The following is a 21,393-nucleotide window of genomic DNA, read 5'->3' as shown; positions in this document are numbered from 1 at the left end:
GGTAGCAAATCACTTATTTAATTTTGCTGTAAGACGAGGGGCAAACTAAACAGTTGGCACAAACTTAAAAAAGAACAGATGAAAAAGTGTTGTAAAATCAACATGCAATTACATTCCGATTTTTCATTTCTATTTTTCCCTCACACAGGTATAAAAAAAGAAAAGTGACCAAAAAGTCTAAACGAATCCACTCTCATCCACTCTTTGCTTCACTTTTCGTCCTCTTATTAATATCTGGGGTAGAGCACTCTCTGGATCTGCCCGTCGGCCTTATCAGTGTCCAGCCACTTCCCGCACAGGAAGATGGTTGTCACCGAGTTGGCAGTATTGGTCACCTCCACGCACTCTAAATACCACCCACTGCTGGCTCTGCTATCGTCATGCTCCACTTTGACCCTCAGCAGCTCCCCTAGGTCCAGCATCTCCAGAACAAAGCGGTCCGTACGCCCTCTCTCGAAGAGGTTGCGAAACTTCTGACGCAGGTGACGCTTGCCCGAGTCACCATTGACGCCGTAGATGGTGATGAAAACATTGGAGTCTGTGCCAGCCTCCTTCACATCCCCCGTGATGACGATGATTTCGTACTTGACAGGGACCAGGTTGCGCACTTTGCTGGCGAAGCTCTCCACGGACTTGAAGCACTCAAATGTCAGGAACTGGTCCTTTTTGGCAGTTAGGGGGATTCGTGTGTCACAGTGGAAAAAATACCTAAAGATGAGACAAAACGCTTTGGAGTCACATAAACACAATCAATGTTATGTCACATAATGTAGGATGTATATGAGAATTCTATTTCATTTTTTTAACTATCAGTTTGTGAAGAAAAAAGCACAAATATGTCTTGACATAGACATGAATAACATACATTTAGTGCATATAGAAGAAAAAGACAAAGGAAGGAAAAAAGAAAACGAGCTCACAGAGAATTAATTTTTTTCACATATCTACAGTATATATGAACATTTACACTACTTGCTCACAAACTTCATTTATGCTTCTAATAATTTGTGTCTCAAAAAAGGAAGAAAAAAAGAGAGATTTGGATTGAGATTGCTATTACTTGTTTCCCAGCTCCTTTTCTGTCACCACCACCTCCATAACGTGCCAGAACACTTCCTTCTTCACCTTCTTCCCGTCTTTGGTGATGTGGCCGATGCAGATGCCGGCAATCTCCCCCACGTGCTTGGAGGAGAACTCAAATGTGTCAGTGGCACCGCTGTGAAAGAGCAAAAAGAAAATAAGTTGCTACTACCAGCTGAGTCTGTGCAGGGTCTGATTCTGAACAGTGAACAGTTGAATTAACTGGTCTGCCTGAGAGTGTTTTTCTCCTTGTGAGTCTTGAGGGATAAGCTCTCCTGAGAGCAAAAACTCGGAGAACAGAAAGTGAAGCTACAAGATAAAAGAGGAGAGTGAGATTATGTAAGGCGGCCACATAATAGTGTTCGCCACGAGCCTAGGCACACAGCCTCTCTTTGAAGACCTACCCTAAGAACTTCTTTTTCTTATTCTCCAGAACAAACTCCTTGGAACGAGCCTTCCTTCCTTCCAGCACGACCCACGTGTTCTCTGTGGTGGAGGCGTCGTCTGTGTTAGCGGTTGTTGTGGCAATTTCATATTCTGTGGCGATGCAGAGAGCCAGCAATTATCACACAATAATCATTTCACATCAGGCAAATGTTTGTAATTCACAGCAAGTCACTCATTCATGATAATAAGAAAGCTTGTAATTATGCCCACAGACTTTCATTGTTACTAACTGGTTTTGTCACTGAGGTCTATTGCATCGTTGTTGGCACAGGCCAGCTCCCTCATTATCTGCCCGTCATCTTCGCTTTTAGCCAGCCAGCGGTCGCAGGGGAACCTGAAGGTCTGGTCCATAGTCTCATCTTTCACGTCAACATACTCCAGGTGCCAACCAGGAGCAGGGCCTGTTCACAGCCAGAGCAAAACAGGACACTATGGTTTTATCGTTTCAGTGCGTAAATGATGTGTATTTTTTAGATTTCACAGTTTACAATCGAATGATAAAAACAATGCTTCTGAGATTGTATTAAAACAGGCTTTGTAGGTCTCAAAAGAAAAATCCAAATCATTACCATCACTGTGACAAAGCATAAATATTAATTCTTATGTTTTGGAGAACAAAGATCCCTGATTGTTGTTTTTCTTCCTCACCTTTGTTATCATGCCACACGCGGACCTTTGACAGTTCGCCCAGACTGAGCATGTCAGCGAACCTGAACACATCTTTCATTTTCCTCTCAAACTTGTTCCTGTTGGTGCTCTCCTTCAGAGGCAGCGTCCCGGTGTCCCCGTACTCCCCAAAGATCATTAAAAACACATTGGCATCGGTGCCGGCACCTAAAATAACAAGAGGCATTTACTCATGAGAACAGATCTTTAGAATTGGCTAAATGTGTTGCATGGATGGTAGGCCTACTAGGACATGGGTATATCATGGAAAGTATTCACTAAATTAAAATGCAACTATAACGTGTGTCCTTCAATATTGTAATACTGCATATACGTAAATACTGTGTACTTCAGTTGAGAGTATTTCTGTGTAAAACGAATTGACAAGAGTAAAGCATAGTAAGTAGGCTATATTGCAGTGGTTTCAATCTGGGACTCAGGTCCTCAAAACACTATACAAGGTACTACATGAGTATATACTCTGAGAGTTGAGGCCATTAGTTTACTATACGTTACAAAACTCATGCGACACACCTCCGACATCGCTGGTTTGCACTTGGATGATGTAGGTTGTTTTCTCCACCATTTCCTCATCATCCACCACAGCTGCCAGCTCACACACCTTGGTCCTCTTCGGCCCTTTTGTCTTGGACAGCCAGTCCTCATAAGTAAACAGATACACCTCCTCTGTGGTCAGGTTCCGCATCAGGATCTGAAAAATGTATTGAGACAATTATTGACCACATCAGGTTTTGTTCAAATGCAAAATGTTACACATTTTCTTGGTGAATATCAGTTTGGTTGCAACAGAAGCTATGGCAGGAACAAAATAGCTTTGCTATCCTTCACAGAATGATTTCTGGAGAAATATCTGACCAATATTGTGATTTAAATTAGGTTTTTATTCGACTAAAAGCATACATCTGCCTTTTGGATTGTGCCAGGGTTGAACTATTGACTATTTGTATTTTCGAAATCGCAATTTGAAAGGGTGCAATTTTCATGACACAAAAAGCCTGTTTGAATAATAACTTACGAGTATGATAATGATTTAAGCTTGTATAAAAGTAGCGGTTTACATTACCCTGTCTAGAAACCAATCAGGGCGACTTCCAGAGCCGTCAATCCGAACTCTGATCTTCTTCAGAGGAGCAATGTCGTCTATCTCCAGACTGAATGTGTCTTCTTGGTCTCTTTCAAACCTACATGGAAACAATTGAAATGTATTGCATTTTAAAACATAGTGGTCATTTTAAATATAGAAAATGAACTCTTGGAAATATTCTTGATGAGCTGGGGCCAGCATCTGGGTTAGTGTAAAATCAACCCTGCAAGCATCTCTAACTCTCATTGATCAACACATTATATCTTATTTGTTTCTGTCCACCTGGTTAATGTTAGTCCAAAATTCACTATTCTTGTAGTTTTGCTTTTGGTTTCTACCAGCTCCTGAAGGAATTATGGCTCTTAAGCTGCTAAATCTTCCAATATAACAATACCAGCTGGTTAGTTCCTGCTTCTGTCTGTTGTGGCACTGAGCAGGTGGTGTACATTTGTGAGCTGGACAGCTAAAGAACTAGCTGAAACTAAAGCGGAGGGGAGCTACAGATTCAGGTGAGACATTTCCGTAGGTTCATCACTTATCATCATCACATAAAAATATTTATTATAGAAGCGTAAAGCCTTGGCAAGAGAGCGAATTTGTGCATTTTCCAAAACATAAAACTATTCATTTCATTTGAGGACCAACCTGTCCTCATTTTTGGGCAGCAACATTTCCTCTGTGCTCCCATTGGCTCCGTACACCGTCAGAAAAGTGTTGGTATCAGTCCCTGCATACTGAGTGTCCCCAGTGACAACTGTTGCTGAATATACGATCTACAATATAGAGTGGACAACAGACAAAGATGGGACAAATGTTCTTTTGATGTAACACATGAACTGGATGTTTTCCATGGTTTCATATTTTTTCGTTGCTGTGACTCACTTTGCGAACAATGTTGATGGTGCTGGAGTCCAGCACGTTGAAGAGTCTGGCAGTCAGACCATCTCCCCTGTCTTTAGCCAGCCAGCACTTACATGGAAAGATATACTTGATACCTTTGGTTGGCACGGCAACCGACAGCTCATTCACCAACCAGCAGCTCTCTGGTGTGACACCGTTATGGCCGAGCTGAGGAGGAGACAGAGGGAGAGAGAGAGAGATAGAGAGAGGGGAGAGGAAAGGAAGAGAAAGAGTGGGCGAAGGCAGAACTGGGAATGTATTTATCGTTTGATTTTGTTTGATCTAGGAAGCCACAGCTAAAATGAATTATTGCTGAGCTTCAATGTCTTGATTTAAATTTTTAAACGTGAGAGCATCTGAGGAGCCAGCAGAGAGGAGACAGTTTCACAGATTTTTGCAACACAGACAAGTCACAGATTCTCACTTCCACCCTCTTGATCTCTCCCACGTCAGTTCCATAACACACAAAGTGCTCCATGGTTCCGGCTGGGAAGGCTGTCTTTCCCCCCGGCAGGTCCAGCCACAGTCTGTCTGTTTCTGCGTCGTTGGGGCCGATGATGATGACATAGACCCTGGCTTCAGTGCCGGCATCGCGCTCTGCCCCCGTGGACAAGGTGAAGTGATAGGGGATGACTAGTCAGAAGAGAGGAATTTCATTTGAGTTAAAGGAGCAGTTTCACATTTATGGAAATTTGTATAGAAATGTATAGACATAAAGCTATAGCCAGCAGATGGTTAGCTTAGCTTAGCATACAAATACATAGATAGCCTGGTTCTGTCCACGGATAACACAATTCCACTTCCATCTTTTCTAAGACACTGCTGTGTTTCAATCCATACAAACCTTGAAGTGAAGTCTCGCCACGGGATACTTATTGCTACCAAGAAATAGTTGCAGTTATATAAAAAGACATTATCCTCTGCAAAACCACATACTGCTGTTTTACACCTTCTTTCTTCGGATTAAACAAACAAGATGTAACATGTTTATTGTGGAGCTTCTAAGGTGTTTGTAGGTGGTTGTGTTATCCTCTTAACCATGCTAGCTGTTTCTGCTTGTTTCCCATAAACTAATCCAACCTACTGCTGCCTGAAGTGATTTTCACATATTCTTGTGAAGGAAATAAATAAGAGTATTTCCCACAACGCTAAAACCAATTTTAATAATTTTGTTCAGAAATGTGTTGTCTTTTAAATCTTGCATGCAGGGCATTTTACATTTTATTGTATATTTTTTTAGTCCAGCCTTTTCTCAAGTCTTTTCTGCAAGAAACAAAGCAAATTGTTTTTTGCACACTTTCAAACCCCATTTTGAGAAACATGAGAAATAGCTATGTAGCCTTACTTGGACCCTCTTCCACCACCGCCACCTTTTTCTTCTTTTTCTTCTTGTTGGCATTTCTGTCCAGCCCCAGTTTGGCCTGAGCCATCTTTTTGGAATATGGATCAGAGCTTCTTTCACCTTCATACCCCTTGAATAGGACAGACAACAGACAACTGATCTACTCATTTCCTTCTGCTGATTAACAGGGGAACCAAGAAAGGAAAAATAGCACGCTGCTAACCATAACCCAAGTTTAACAAACCTTGACGAAGAAGGTCCTCTCTATGCGTTTGTCCTCTTTCTTTGTAGACAACCATCGCTCACACAGGAACATGTACACCTCCTCTGTTTCCTGATCCAGCACCTCCACTTGGTCCAGGTACCAATCGGCCCCTATCATGGAGTTGTCATGTCGAATACGAATCTTATACACTTGGCCCAAGTCCACAGCTTCAATAGAAAACTTGTCTACCTAAGGAGAAAAAAAACGAGAATATGATATGTTCTGATACTTTTACCCATGCTTGGTGATGTGACATCATCACGTATCACACCTTTCCTCACATACCTGTCCACTCTCAAACTTGTTCTTGCTGGTCTCAGATTTGGCGAGTTTGCGTTCCCCAGTGTCTCCCAGGTCTCCGTAGATGGTGAGGAAAACGGTGGCATCGGTTCCTGCTTTGTACATGTCACCTGTCCGCACAGACACCTGGTACAAGTGAACTGTGACAGAAGAGAAACTGAATCATGCATCAAGGATCAACACAGATTTGTAATTATGAGCGACCAAACTAGAAAATGAAGATGATTCAGACGAGGTGATCTAGCAATTGAATTCCCCTGCTGCTTACGAACTGTACATGAATTGCCTAACAACAAAAACTGAGGCTTGGGAACTTACAAGCCTCATCAGAAAAAAAACATGATATAATTTTTGATTTACAATTAAAAAATGATCCAATTACCCATACTATGTAATATGCCTATAGAACATGTCAATAATATATCAATAAAATGTGCAAAACCCAAACCAAAAAACACTATGAACAGTATATGGGACTCCAACCCCCATATTTGACGTCAACTAGTTATTAGTTATAGTAATTACATTTTTGTATGAAATATATCTTCATCTGTAAAGTAACTAGTGACGAAATCTGTTATATAAATGTAGTGGAGTGAAAAGTACAAACATTTCCTTTGAATTGTAGTAGAATGAATGTATCAGGTGATTAATATTGCTTACTGTAACTGTAAAGTACCTCAAAATTGTAATTGAGTAAAAGTACTTTGTTACATTCCAACACTGAAATCAAGGTCAACCTACTCTCCAAAGCGTCCTCCACCTCTGTTTCTGTCGTCTTCAGCTTCCCATCTCTGAGGAGTTTCTCTGTGATGATGTCAGAGGGGACCAGCTCTCGCACCGTCTCCCCATCATCTTCAGACTTGGCCAGCCAGCACTCACATGGGAAAATGGTGGTCTCCGAACCCTGTGATCAAACACAAGCAATCAGAGTTTTTTGTGATGTGTGAGACCAAAAGTTGTGATGTTCATAATCGGACAAATAATCTCACATTGATGCCCTTATTATTAATGTCGGCTTTATCATCAAGTGGATTTTCTACTCTATACCTTTCCTTTCCTGAGCTGCCGTCTGATCTCCACTCTGTCCAGGTGCCATCCTGGGTTGATTCCTCTGTTGTCGTGACCGATCCTGATTTTCTCAATAACGTCACCGATATCCTCCAGCTGGATAGAGAAAAACACAGTGTTTACAGAGCTGGAGTCGCTTCCTGAAAGGGATTTACAGTCCAAATCTGCTCACTCGCCTCCACAATAAACATGTCCTCAGCTCCCCTCTCAAAGAACAGGCGTCTCTCTCTCTTGTTGACACACAGGTGTTTCTGTTGCGTGCACACTCCCTTCTGCCCATACAGGACGATGAACACATCAGCGTCTGTTCCCGCAGCAAACACATCGCTGGTGAACATCTTTATCTCATACGGCACGACTGGAAAGTAAGATGCAAAGGCGTCAGGTTTGTTTAGTTGACACAAGTAAGATGAAAGATATACATAGACAATTTATATTTTGTCACACAATTTTGTTCTCCCAGTTGTCATGGAAATTATCGTGTTTTTTTCACATGTTATCCATGACAAGAGAAAAGAACCTTGGTTTTGTCAGCGGCTGTTTCCAAAAGTCATGAATTTACATTTAATCTCCACTTCTTAAACCATTTTTGCCTTTTCAAAGTCACTTTAGAAACAGTATTGTACATATGGCGACAAATCTGTTTGCATTGGATTTCCGTGCTTATGTTGTAGTTTTTGTTTGTTTGTTCAAAGTGAAAATAAAACCAGCCGACATTGATGCAAAAGTATCCATGAACCCAGCGTTATGTTTTGGACAGTTTCACTTAAGTCAAGAAGCGGAGTCCTTTTGCAGTGGTAAAGTTTAAAGCGCAAGACCGCCACAGCAACATTAACATTAACACCAGTTTCAGCCCAAGCGCCCTTCTTCAGATAGTGCTAAAAATACATACCGCTGCTAATGCTTCCGCACTTTTATCAAAGTGAAATTTAAATTTTGCATATTTATAAGTTTCTCAAACAGTGCAGTGGATTGAAGTACTTATTCAAAGGGTTGTTCACTCACATGGCATGTAGAGCTCAGTCTGTAACTCAGCTGGATAGAGGTCCCTCACAGTCGCCCCATCATCCTCTCCTTTGTCCAACCAGCGGCCACATGGGAAGCGCAGTCTTTGACCCTGTGAGGGGGCGTCAACCTCAACCCAGTCCAAGAACCAACCAGATGAACCCCCTGTTAGTAAAAGAAAAACTTGGCATATAGTATTCAGTTTTACATAGTGAACTGTTTGTTTGTTCTCAGGAGCCTTATTCTTTCTCCAACCTGAGCTGTCGTGCCCAATTCGAAGCTTTTCCAGGTCGCCCAAATCCACCGCCTCCACAGTGAACTCATTGATCATCCCCTGTTCAAACTTATTCTTATAGTTCTTACAGGCCTTAAGGTTGATTATCCCTGTGAGGGACATGAAGAATTTAATAATTCAGATACATTTAGATAATAATGGCTACAACAGCAAAGTCAGGATGCTGGTCAGGCATCGTACCTGTGTCGTCATTTTCGCCAAAGAGGATGGCAAAGACGTTGGCATCAGTTCCTGCATACTCCTTTTCTCCGGTTTTGACTTTGAGAGTATATGTGGTAGACATGGCTGTAAGATAATATTTAAGAAAAGCAGAATTTTAATCCTTTTCACGGACATGTTTCAACGGCACTTAGCTAAATGCTGGAAAATGCTCCCCGTTTGATCTTGTCCCTCTACTAAGACTTGAGCGAGCTTTAAAACTGTGTTACATTTCTGCTCCAGCCCCAGAGTGGCAGCTTTCCCATCTTCATCCTCATCCTTCTTCATGAAGGCCTCGTCCACAGGAACCAGCTCTCTGGCTATCTGTCCATCGTCTTCATCCACGGCCAGCCAGCGGTTACAAGGGAAATAGTACCTATAGACCAGAGAAAAACCTCTGATCAGCGTTCTCACTCAAAAAAATCACCATCAGTTGCATAATGACATGAAATTAGAATTCATTGAAGGATACAATGCAGTGGGATCTTCCTTCTGAACTAAACCCATGAAAACTGTATGTTGGTTTCACCCACGTTGTATCATCCTTTGTGTCCACTATTTCAACACGATCCAGGTACCAAGATGAATTAGACTGACTGTTGTCATGGCGGATTCGTAGCTTCTTCAAAGGACCCAGATCCACAGCTGTCACGGTGAAAACATCCTCCTGTAGGAGACAGCAACCAGAGATACAGGTCTGTTGCAGACAATACTTTGATGGTTCAAAGTGATGAGGAAAACGTGGGAAAACATCCAACCCAAGGTGGCAGACATAGACGGATCCTTTAAGGTTGCAATACCACAGTGTAATAATCCTCCATAACAACTGAAAGTTCTACTTTTTTAAATGTTGCATAAGTTAAAGCAAATTAATTAACAGGATCCCCTTGTGCAGAAAGTAGTAAGTACAAATACCTTAAATGTGTCTGGGCCTATTGATTTATTTTGGAAAAATATACAGCGTCTGTAGTTGTTTATTCTACACAAAGCAACTCCATCACTGATTGACAATAGACTTTTGTTGCGTTCAATCTGCAGGATGAAATGAACCTAATTGCCTATGGACATGAGTGATGTGTTCCCACAGAGCCATGAGTAATGTAAGGATGAATAATTCACAGGTTGGGATTAAGTAATGAGTAAAAGTAGGACAGGTTCAATGACACAGAGGACTCCTCAGTCACAGCTGGCTTGCCTGCAGGAGAGCTTGTAATCCTACAACAATACACTCCCACCCACACCTTGGTGCAAGGCTCATGTTGCATCGAAGTGTCTAAGTCTTTGACTAACTGCTTGTGAATTTTCATCAGGATACCCCTTAAAAAAATATGTAAAACTGCATTGAATTAATTAAATGTTTTTCGTATTTGTGATTGTGAACCAGGCTGACAGAAATATAGTATATATATAATATGAAGGAATATGCGTAGAAATATGAGAAAGTCTAATATAAATGATGTGTTTTGCCTTTTTCTTTATTTAATGGAACATTTCCCCAGCATTGTTATGCATCTCTGGTTACAGAGATACATGTAGTTATCTAGCTGATTTAAAAATAATATATATATACCGCAGTCATGGTTATTTTTAACCCATCATACCTGCCCCCGCTCAAATTTGTTGAGGTTGTCAGAGTTGTTCAGAGAGCGCTCCCCGCTGTCTCCGTTCTCCCCATAAATATTAATGAAGACGTTGGCGTCAGTCCCGGCGCCCAGCGTGTCACCAGTGAAGACGCACACTTCGTAGGTGTTGACTGTCAGACAATACAAAGAGATGAATAACAAACACCTCTTTAACCTGTTATATATGTCGGTCAGGAAAACTGTGTCCAATCACACCAAGCATTGTGTACAACATCAAAAGAGAACAGGATATAAATATGTGCCAAGAAATATATTGAAAAAGAATACAAACGAGGCAAATAACCAATTCTATCTACATGTATGTCTGTGTACTGTTCCAGACAGGGTTTATTATTCAAGACACTGAAGACAACACTTTGCTCGCTGGAAAACAGGAAAAATTATAGATTACATTTGGTTTTTGGTGTTTTTTTTCTACCATTTCCACTGTGCAGTATACGGGGAGTGTGAGAAGTTATAGTTTTGTTTTACTGCCCGGGAAGTTCAAATCATGCCACCCAAGGTGTTTGAAGCCCTCTGCTTGGCACTCTGACGATGGTAATTATTTCATACTTTCCAGATCCTCTGCGTCCTCAGGCAGCAGCTCCACCACCAGCTCCCCGTCCTCCTCTCCCCCGGCCAGCCAGCGCGAGCAGGGGAAATGGTAGGTCAGCACCACCTCCTGCATCTCCTCTCCTCCCTCGTTGTCCTCATCCTCCTCATCTTTCTTCTTTTTCTTCTTCTTTTTCTTCTCCTCCTTTTTCTTCTCCTTGGGCACCAGAGCCATTATCAGGTGTTTGACGTCCACTGTCTCCAGGAACCAGCCAGAGCCCAGCCCCGAGCCGTCGTGTCCGATGCGGATCTTGAAGATCTTCCCCACGCCTTTGGCCTCCATCTGGGGAGCAGTTGCATTGTTTGAACTCAGAGTGCGAGATCTGGACTGTACTTTTTTTTGGTAGTTGGATTTAACAAACAAGATGCATTCAAGAGCCACAGAAAGCATGAAATTAAACTTTTCGTACCTTGTATATTTCCGTGAAGTTCCGCTCATAGTTGTTGGATCTGCTCGCGAGCGTGATGATCTCAGTCTTCCCCTTGTCTCCGTAGATCTGGATGAACACCTCAGCGTTGGTGCCAGCAAACATCACGTCTCCAGTCACTACTGTTATCTCATAGTTAATCACTGGAAGATACAGATTGATAAAGTATTGATTCCAGTATATGTCAGTGTGCATACATACAAATACACGCATATACAGTACATGAAGAATTAATAAGGCTAACAAGACATGCCAGTACTCAAAACAGTACTCATAAAGTTGTCACAGTCGTAATATGATAAACAAATATATATATGTTTTTATTACATTGTAAACCAATGTAAGAATTTTCTGCTTTGTGTGTGTGTGTGTGTGTGTGTGTGTGTGTGTGTGTTTCTTCTAATGGTGTGAGAGTGTGAGAACTGTGCCTACGCTGTTCTGTGTCCAGTATCTCGCTTGGGTAAATCTCCACCTCTGTCTTGCCGTCAGCCTCGTCCTCGTCCAGCCAGCGGTGACTGGGGAACATGTAATGCTTTCCATGGACCGGAACCATAATCTGAACGCTGTCCAAGAACCAGCCCGCACGCATGCCTGCGTTGGAGTGGCCAATCATCATACGGTTGATCTGGAATGAGATTCATAAATGCACATTATCTAAATCTATTTTTACTTTAGAAATGCAGCCTAATGCTTGGACACAGTCTCATGAAAAATGGAGATACTATTAATGACTGTTATTGATAAGTCTACTACTCATAGGTGAGGAAGACGGCTATATATTTGGAACTGTGGAATCGTTGCATACAGTAGCTAGGATCTTGTCTAGATCACTAACGATGGTAATCATCTGCAAAATAACTGCTTGCATGTAACAACCTGCTATTTATGAAGTGGTTCCTTTGATTGTGCCCCTTTTATACATTATTTCTGAAAGCTTCTCATAGCACTGTGAATATCAAAAAGGAGAAATCAGCGCCATGTTTTTGCCTCTGCTGTGTCACCTGTCCAATATCGAACGTTTCCACCGTGAAGACGTCGATGCGACCAGTCTCAAAGTAGTTCCCCAGGTTGTTGGCGGAGACCACCAGCATGATCTTACTGGTGTCTGCTTTCTCTCCGTAGAGCTTGACAAACACGTTAGAGTCAGAACTGCTCCCAGGGATTTCCCCTGTCTTCACCGCGATGTGGTAGTTGACGTCTGACACACACACACACACACACACACACACACACACACACACACACACACACACACACACACACACACACACACACACACACACACACACACACACACACACACACACATAGATGAAGACAGATGTATCAGCATTAGTTAGCAGAGGTTTGAATTAAAATGTTTGATTGAAATGTAAGATTCCTTTGACTCACTGTACAGACGCTGTCCATCTGAGAGAGGCACCAACTCCCTGACAATCTGTCCGTCATCCTCGTTGCGGTCCAGCCACCTGCATGGCACATTCAGTAAACAATCTCATCCATGACATACACACACACACATGTGGGTGTAACAGCTGTGTATCAGTGCATGTTTTCTTTTCTCTATGTATTCACACTGGAAAGTATGCACCTGTTGCAGGGGAACTCTACAGCCTGGGCCTCGGCCTGTCCCTCCTCTCTTACGATCACTTTATCCAGGACCCAGCCGCAGCCTCCGCCTTTGCCATCATGTCCAATCCTCACCCTGCGGACCTGACCAATGGACACTGCCTCCACTATGAACTCATCCAGCTAGAAAGAGAGAAAACAGTAAGCAACATCACAATTCTGATGCTTCACCAGAGCAATAAGCTACAGATACAGTATGAAAAATACATTACACAATTCCCTTTAGGAGAGTGCAGTTTATGCCTAAGAAACATTTTGATTCAACGTCATTTTAAAATCAGGGTCACTACTCAATGATCTCTCGATAAATAAATGAAAAATTATTCAAATGAGGCTAGGTTGGGAGGTTTCGAAGACTTTACAATGCCTGACTGCTGGGGTGAAAGCCATAATCAGTCAGAACTTCTTTTTCCATTGACACTGGCATCAACACCAGAAACAGTAACTTATTATAGTAATTAAGCTAAAGATGAATCTAATTGGGTTCATTAAAAGTACAATTATTAGGAAGCAATGTGATAGAATAGTGAAAGGAATATGTTAAATGCTTTTTGATTGGATGGAGAAAAAAAATGTATTTGAACTTTAAATAGGAAGAAGCAAATAATAAGGGGCATATAAAGAAGGAGGGGACAAAGAATCATTACGCCCCGAAATTTCCACTAAACATCGTCTCTAAAACAATGATGTACTGAATGCACCCACGTTTCCTTTCTCAAACTTGTTGACGTTGTTTTTGCAGTTGACCAACTGCCGATCTCCGGTGTCCCCCAGGTCTCCAATCAGATTCAGAAAAACGGACGCATCCGTACCGCTGCCGCCTATTGTCCCCGTGCAAACTGTCAATCTGTATTTGATCACTGAAGGAGAGGGAAAAAGAACAGCATTCAATCAATCAGGTTTCACACTCTTCTTATATTTGGAGAATCCGATTTTGCTTGCTCAACACAGCTGCGTGTATACATACAGGGCAGCGGCTCGTCGATTAGATCTCCGGTGGCAAACAGCTCCCTCACAACCTCGTTGTCATCTTCATTGACGTCCAGCCAGCGCTCACAGGGAAACTTATACTTCTCCTTTGTTAAAGTCTTCACCAAACTTGCCTAATCGGTGAAAAATGCCAGAATGCAAGTAAGTGGATTTCCTAACTGAACCAAATTAAGCAATCTGATGGATAAAAATGAAAAGACAATTAGATTTCCTCACTCGACTGAGATGCCATCCTGCAAAAGGGTTTCTCTTCTCATGCCAGATACGGAGTTTGGTCAGTTTTCCCAAATCCGGCAGCTCAACCTGTCCAGATCAAAACATGAAGATAAAAACAGACAGAGTTTCCTACGCGGTGCGACTGTGGCTCAGGTGGTAGAGCGGGTCGGCCAATGATCAAAGGGTTAGTGGTTTGATTGCCGCCCTGCCACTTGTGTCATGGTTGTTGTGTCCTTGGGCTTCACCTAACTTGCCTCGGGTGAATGGGTATGACTGCTGTATGTTTGTGGTGGTCGGAAGGGGCTGTAGGCGCTGAATGGCAGCCACACTTCCACCACCGGTATGAGTGTGTGAATGAATGGAACCTGGAACCCTGTAAAGCACTTTGAGTGCGTAGAAAAGCGCTATATAAATCCATTCCATTATTATTACAAAGCCCCGTCATGATAGTGTCGATATCAATGCGCTAATACTGTCCTGTTAAAATACGGTATACTTACGATAAACTTGTCTATCTGTCCTTGTTCGAAATTGTCTGTTTTGTTGCCCAGACGGATCTGATCACTCTTGCCCTTCACTCCGTATATTTGGACGGAGATATCTGCATCTGTCCCTGCACCAGGTAGGTCTGAGGTCCAGATCCACAGGGACCATGGGTGCTCTGAGGAGAACCAAAACCAATCGTCATCTTTGCACTGACAAGGTTTCTTATTCCTTAAAATGAGATTACTGTTGTTCCATTATCTTCATCTTGAGTTTGTTACTGTGGCCAAAGGGTAGCTTTGTAGCTCCTTTCTGCCCCTGTACTTTCCAGAGAGAGTTTAAAATGTTTATTTTTTTTTAATACTTTTGGGCCAGAAGTCTAGCAGCTGAGTTCTTCTTCTTAACCTTTATTTATACAGGTAAATCCCATTGAGACCGAAGACTCTTTTACAAGGGAGACCTGTTTTCCTTTCCCACGTTTCCATTCACACACACATTCATACACCGATAGCAGGCTAACTATTGACATTCACACGAGACAAGGTGGGTGAAGTGTCTTGCCCAAGGACACAACAACCATGACACAGGTGGCAGGGCAGGGATCGAACCTCCAACCCTTCGATCATCAGCCGACCCGCTCTACCAACTGAGCCACAGTCGCCCCAAAGTTGGAAGGAAACCAGGAAGAGTTGACAGAAGTAGTAGTGTTTCTATACTCTCAACATTTCAGTGGAGAAAACTAGCATGTTCAAAATGAATATAAGGAAATCACGTTCTAAATTTGTGTTGACAAGACAGAAATAAGCTAATGCACCTATCCTGCTGTTTGTGGGCGAGCAGAAAAGAAACATAGTACTTCACAATTTACATCTGCATTCACGATGTACTTTTTCTTTCAAAATACCTCAATTCAGAAGCATTAAAACAAATAACACAATGAAGGTGGAGCACCTGTTGAGTCATTATGCAAATGATGTGAGTTTTAAATGCTTTTGCTCAGTGTTTCCGGAAACGACAGCATTTACCAATACAGCTTGCAAGCCAAAATGAATTGACGTTCAACTTACTCTTCTGTCTCTTCTGCCTGAGTGAAACCATCTCATAGAGCTCTCTCTCTATCAGCCCATCTCCCTCCTTCTCATCCAGCCATTTACTGCACGGGAAGGTCTGCTCTATCCCCGTAAATGGACAATACACCACCACCTGCAGGGGGAAAAAAACATTGATTCAGCTGAATGAACTCAGTAAATGACCAGATTGAAATGAAGTGCAGTTTTTTAATGCGTGCGTACCTTCTCGCAGTACCACCCAGCGCTGACCCCATCGTTGTCGTGTCCAATGGTGACTCTGCTGAGGGGACTGAGGAGCGCTGCCACCTCAACATTAAAGATGTCCGTCAAGCTCCGCTCAAACTTTCCTCCCTCCAAAAACACCTGGATCAAACACGTAGAAGAAAAGTAAAAGAGACGATGATTGAGACAGATCCGACCCAGAAAACGTTGATACCAAGATACACAAATTGTTTCAAAAGAAATGTTTTCATTTGTAGCATTTATGGGTTCAGGTCTTTGTTAGGTGAAAACTAATGAGATGGAGCGAGGACTGTAGATAATGAATTGTGCTTTAATATCCACCAGGGCTGGACAAACAAGACATATTCAACAGAAACCTATTCATTAGGTTAAAAAATTAAACCAGAAATATTCTTCAGAGAGGGTCTTAATTTTTCCCTTAGAAAATGTACACAAAAAATTGACAACTATGTGTTAGATATGTGTAAACTAAAATAAACTGTCACCGTTAGTTTGGTTGTTTTCACAGTCAAAAATCTCCTGTTGACAAGAATTTATCACATACCAGGAGGAGGTTCTACTCTGCGTAAAACTACAACTCCTACAGCCATTGTTGATCAAAGGAGGTACCATTTGTCTAATCTGTTTCTTTTACAAGGTATTTTCTCATTACCCTGCCGCTGTTCTTCATGCCTTTTGTGCCGTGCATCACAATGTGGATTTTGGAGTTGGTCCCGGCACCTCGGATCCTTCCTGTCACAATCTGGACGTTGTACACAATACCTGGAGGATACGGTTACATGTAAGATTATCAGAGGCTCTGCCAGCAGGTCATTAGGTCCATGGCACACATACTCTCCAAGGAGCTCAGCAGGAACCAGATCTAGACATTGGTAGTCTGATCCAAGAATTAATGTTGACACAAATTCGAGCTCTGGCAGGCTGCACTGAAAACAAAATTGTATTTTTTGGACCGAATTCAGTTGAAATATAACAGCAAATGATCTCTTTTGGGTAACATAAATGTTTTTGTCTCAGAATCCTTTGTGCAATAGTGTTAAATCCAGCCAAGTGGATCATTATTCTAAAATTAAGCAAATATTTTAGAAAAAAAGCCAGGTTCATTTTCTGATATAAGGGTGCCTTTTGAGAAACGCTCAAGTTTATACTATATAAAGCAAATGTTCAAGGCTCATAAGCACATTTATTTTTCCACACCTGTGGGCTGGCTACCCCCGACCAAAATGTCTCTTTGGATCTTCCCATCATCCTCATCGAAGGCAAACCATCGGTTGACTGGAAATTCATACGATATTTTGTTTCCCAGATCATCCAATGTCACCTTTATGAAAAAGTAACAATGAGAAATAAGAACACTGTGGATTAGTGGTCTCTTTCATTACCTTTTAATAACTTTGTCTGAAATTCCTTTTTTATGAGTCGTTAATTCTGAAATTTAATTTAAAATTGTAATGGTATTTGTGCAGCTTATGTTTAAATTAAAAATTCTAATAATGAATGAATGTGAATTAGATACGATTCATTATCGTTGTGCACTGCTGAACTTTGGTGTCAGTCTGAGCTGTAGTCTACAGATCTACCGACTCGTCTGTCTGTTTGCTGTAAGGTAATCCCTTAATGTGTCAAAGTTTCCCTTCACACATAGGGTAGAATGACGACGTGCGCATATGGGCCTCTGTTTGACTGAACTTCATTCTCAGTTGCACACACTATATGTGTGTGAGGAGCAGGGACACCGGTCTCGGATGTAAACACTGGCAGGAAATCAAAGGATCACATGTCTTAAATACTTTTGCAGAGGCAGGAGTGACCAGATGTACAGTTAAATACTCTAAGACAGACTTTTTTTTCAAGATGAGGTACTATAATACACATGGAGTAACAAATGAAAGCAACACATTATTATATAGTGATCTGTATTAGGACTTGATTAGGAGCAGTGCTTTTTGCATTAATTCAATGCATTACAAAAATGGTCTTTAATTTCTAGCTTCCTAAAGAAACACAGTCTTGTCAACGATATCTGTCTTGTCTGTCTCTTACCTTGTCAACAAACCACCCCGCTGAAGAGCCTTTATTATTATGGCCAATCGTGATCTTCCTCACTTTGCCCAGGTTTGGTGCCTCAATGGTGAACTTGTCCTCTGTGCCCTTTTCAAAGTTGTTTTTGTCACTGTCAAGTCTCTTTTCACCTTGAACAGCAAAACCATTTGTAAATTAATTCTGACAGATAAATCCTGATTTGGAAAAGAAATGACTAGAGGTCAATACTGGTAGTATCATGAGGAGAACTGCACGTGAGAGACACGCTTGTTACCTGCTGTGCTGTAATTTACCTGAGTCTCCAAACTCCCCGAAGATATTGAAGAAGACATCTGCATCTGTTCCACTGCCTTTTATATCCGCAGTGAACACACTCACAATATACTTATTATCTGGAAAATCAAGACCGAAAGCAATTTAAAACAAACTATATTTAAAAACGTGTCAACTAAAATCAACCATGAATAAGAATATGAATAATAATACACTTATAAATAATAATTGCTGACTTTTCTTGGTCCGGTTCCGGGCTGATTAATTAAATTAATAACTGGAGGAATTGTGGATGCTATATTACAAAAGCATGAAAGCTCGTTTTATACATATACTGTACATACAATCTGTGTATACATACATTTGGGCATGTCCATGGGGTCCATGCTACCCAGCAGGTCTCTGACATAAAGGCCGTCTCCCTCCGTCTTACTGAGCCAGTTGTTACAAGCAAAGTAGAACCTCAGGTGAGGCCTGATCACATCCGTCACCACCACTCTGTCCAGGTACCAGCTGGCACTCATGCCAGTGTTGTCATGCTCGATTCTGGAATGACAGAAGAACATCCAGATAAATAAGTCGAACTCTTCTTGCAAAAGGAATTCAGTGGAGGGTTTGGAAGAGGTTGAACTATAAGCTGTTCATACCTGATCTATTCTTTACTGAAAAATAGCAACAAGTGTGTACAAAGAAAAAGAGCCTGGATCTTGAATGACGTATCGTCAAATGCGTACCTTATCTTTTTCAGAGATCCAATATTGTGAGTTCTGATTCTGAACACATCCGTTTTGGCCTTTTCAAATGCCGTGCGACTCCTGAAAATCACAAAATGATAGAAAGGAAATAGTAGTCCTGAGATTCAGCCTCTTTTCCCCCAACAACATCTCAACTACAAAATAAATGGAAATGGACAAAATCCGAAAGCGTCAAAGCTTTGCAATTTTTGAGATCTTTACAGTACATGCCTTTAACTAATATATTCGCTATGTTTATTGTAAGCCGAAATTCCATGAATGTCAAAACTTTTATGACGTACTTAATAAAACTGGATTCTGACTGAAAGATTTAAGTCATGCTGCGAATCATGTAATTATGCAAATTTAACACCAAAATCACAGCATGCAGTGCATTGTCCGAGGAGACATTCTTTCACCACCACCATCACTTCATTAAGGGACACGTACCTCTTTTCTGTGCTGTTTAAATGGAGTAAGAACACAACATTTTAGTTCAACAACAAGAACATTACTCAATCGAATATGGGTTTGACTGGATATGGTTATAACTGAGTCGTCTGGGTGGAGCAGTGTGATAAATCAGTTACATCTTTGGTCTTAATCTGAACACCCAACAAGTACAGAAGAACTTGCATCTAAATTCCAATAATCTTTGAATAGGACTTACTTGCTAGCCAGGTGGACTTTGGGAGTGATGCCGTATTCCCCGAACAGAGTGATAAACACGTTGGCGTCGGTGCCAGCTCCTCTCTCATCCCCAGTAACGGTCACCACCTCATAGACTGGAGTATTCAATTATATAATAAGAAAAACAGATGTGTGAAGCTAGTTCCATGGTTTGTTAAGGAGTTCATTATTGGCAAACATTATGATCCTTTAGCTATACCCTTAAACCCTGCGCATTGAATGGCAATTTTCTATTCATATGAGAGTGAAGAGAAAAAAACTAAAGGTGGATTCTTCCATTAAAAAATAAACTCATTTTAAAGGGGTTTTGTGAGGGAAATTTGAAAACTTTTGAGGTTGTGGTTTATCTACATAGTTTTTACAATTTGTTTTACAATGTGTTTATTTTTCCATTGATTTGATTCCACTGTGATGTGTGTGCATGAGAACCAGATACATGTTCAACATATCAGCAGGGGAAACCACCATGTCAGTGAGCGACAGGTGTCCTATAGCTGTAGATTGAATACTGACTGTTTGATGACACATGGATAGCCTACCACTTCACTCAGTGTAATGTTACCAAGACCATCAAACCAAAGCATCCTGGAGCCACTCAGAATTACCTCACCTCTGGGTGTCCGGTGTCTTCCCTCATACACAACTGAACTCACATTCAAATTAATCACCCATTATTAATTCTCTCTCTATTAAAAGTACTTCCCTTTCACGTCTAGCCTTTTGTACATTTCACAGACTGAGATTTGACTTTGCAATCACCTTTCTTTTTGTGATACTCATCCTCGTAGTTCTCCACACTTTCCGGCTCGTAGGTGCGAAGCTCTTTCTCGTAGATTTCAACATAATTTTCCACCTTTTTCTTCTTGCCTTTCGTCTTCTTGGTGTCTTCGTCGCTATCGCCCGTCACTGAACCTTTCTTCTTCTTTTCTTTCTTTTTCTTTTTCCCTTCCTCTTCATCCCCTGCTTCCTCTTGTTCCGAGTTCTTCTTGGATTTCTTTTCTTCCCCTTTGGATTTTTTATCCTTGGACCCCATCTTTTCTTTGCCCGAGGACTTCTTTGATCCTTTCTTAGTGACCTCTATCACATCAGGTAGTTTTTCTCCTCTCTTTTCACTCTTGGAGTCATTGTTGTTATCCTCATGATCAGTATTCTGAGAGTTATTGCTCAACTCATCCCCGATTTCCTCTTTGGCTTTTTGCTTCTTCTTCTTCTTGACCTTTTCTTTTTCGTCCCCTTGTTTCCTTGAGCTCCTCACATCAGGCTCTGAAGTGTCAGAATCAGATCCTTCTCCATCACTGGCTTTGGACTTCTTCTTCACCTTCTTCTTCACTCTTCCTGCACCCTGTGACTCACTGGCCTGCTTACTTTTCTTCTTAGGCTTTGGTTCCTGATCCTCTGAATCCTCGTCATCCACATCTTTAGTTTCTTCCTCTGTGCTCTGTCTACTTTTTTTCTTTTTTGAGGGCATCTTTAATTTATTTACAACCCTTGTAACCGTAACCGATTCCTGTGTGTGTCCCGGTGAAACTTGATTAAACTGACTTGAGACAGTGCAGGACTGAGCAGAGTCAGAGAGATCACAGACTGCTGTTCTGGCAGGCGGCTAGGGAAGCCCCTCTCTGCTGGTGATTCTGACCTACAGTACAAACAGCAGCAGATGCACAGGCCTCATTAAAAATGATAATC

The 21,393-nt window shown here is 41.6% G+C and overlaps 1 protein-coding gene across 1 annotated transcript; it reads right to left on the bottom strand.

Annotated features, from left to right (window-relative positions):
- Positions 1–227: 227 nt before the first annotated feature.
- Positions 228–21,175, bottom strand: loxhd1b (lipoxygenase homology PLAT domains 1b; the record flags this gene model as incomplete). Its single annotated transcript, XM_080035351.1, has 42 exons — positions 228–708; positions 1,061–1,216; positions 1,485–1,617; positions 1,758–1,928; positions 2,176–2,361; positions 2,728–2,905; positions 3,278–3,395; positions 3,944–4,071; positions 4,181–4,366; positions 4,623–4,831; positions 5,544–5,670; positions 5,785–5,994; positions 6,091–6,245; positions 6,850–7,012; positions 7,156–7,272; positions 7,353–7,534; positions 8,182–8,565; positions 8,657–8,761; positions 8,905–9,050; positions 9,208–9,341; positions 10,276–10,427; positions 10,870–11,191; positions 11,319–11,479; positions 11,769–11,961; positions 12,338–12,534; positions 12,729–12,805; positions 12,928–13,088; positions 13,671–13,825; positions 13,933–14,068; positions 14,172–14,258; positions 14,672–14,832; positions 15,722–15,857; positions 15,947–16,087; positions 16,620–16,729; positions 17,165–17,288; positions 18,011–18,159; positions 18,304–18,402; positions 18,645–18,829; positions 19,018–19,098; positions 19,468–19,479; positions 19,688–19,802; positions 20,467–21,175. 42 exons carry the CDS (start codon positions 21,173–21,175, stop codon positions 228–230), a joined length of 7,332 nt encoding a protein of 2,443 aa, XP_079891477.1.
- Positions 21,176–21,393: the final 218 nt, after the last annotated feature.

This window comes from Ammodytes marinus (genome assembly GCF_949987685.1).
Source record: "Ammodytes marinus genome assembly, chromosome: 2".
NCBI lineage: Eukaryota > Metazoa > Chordata > Actinopteri > Uranoscopiformes > Ammodytidae > Ammodytes > Ammodytes marinus.
Note: the sequence above shows the minus strand (reverse complement) of the source record. Positions and strands in the feature narration are given on the sequence as shown.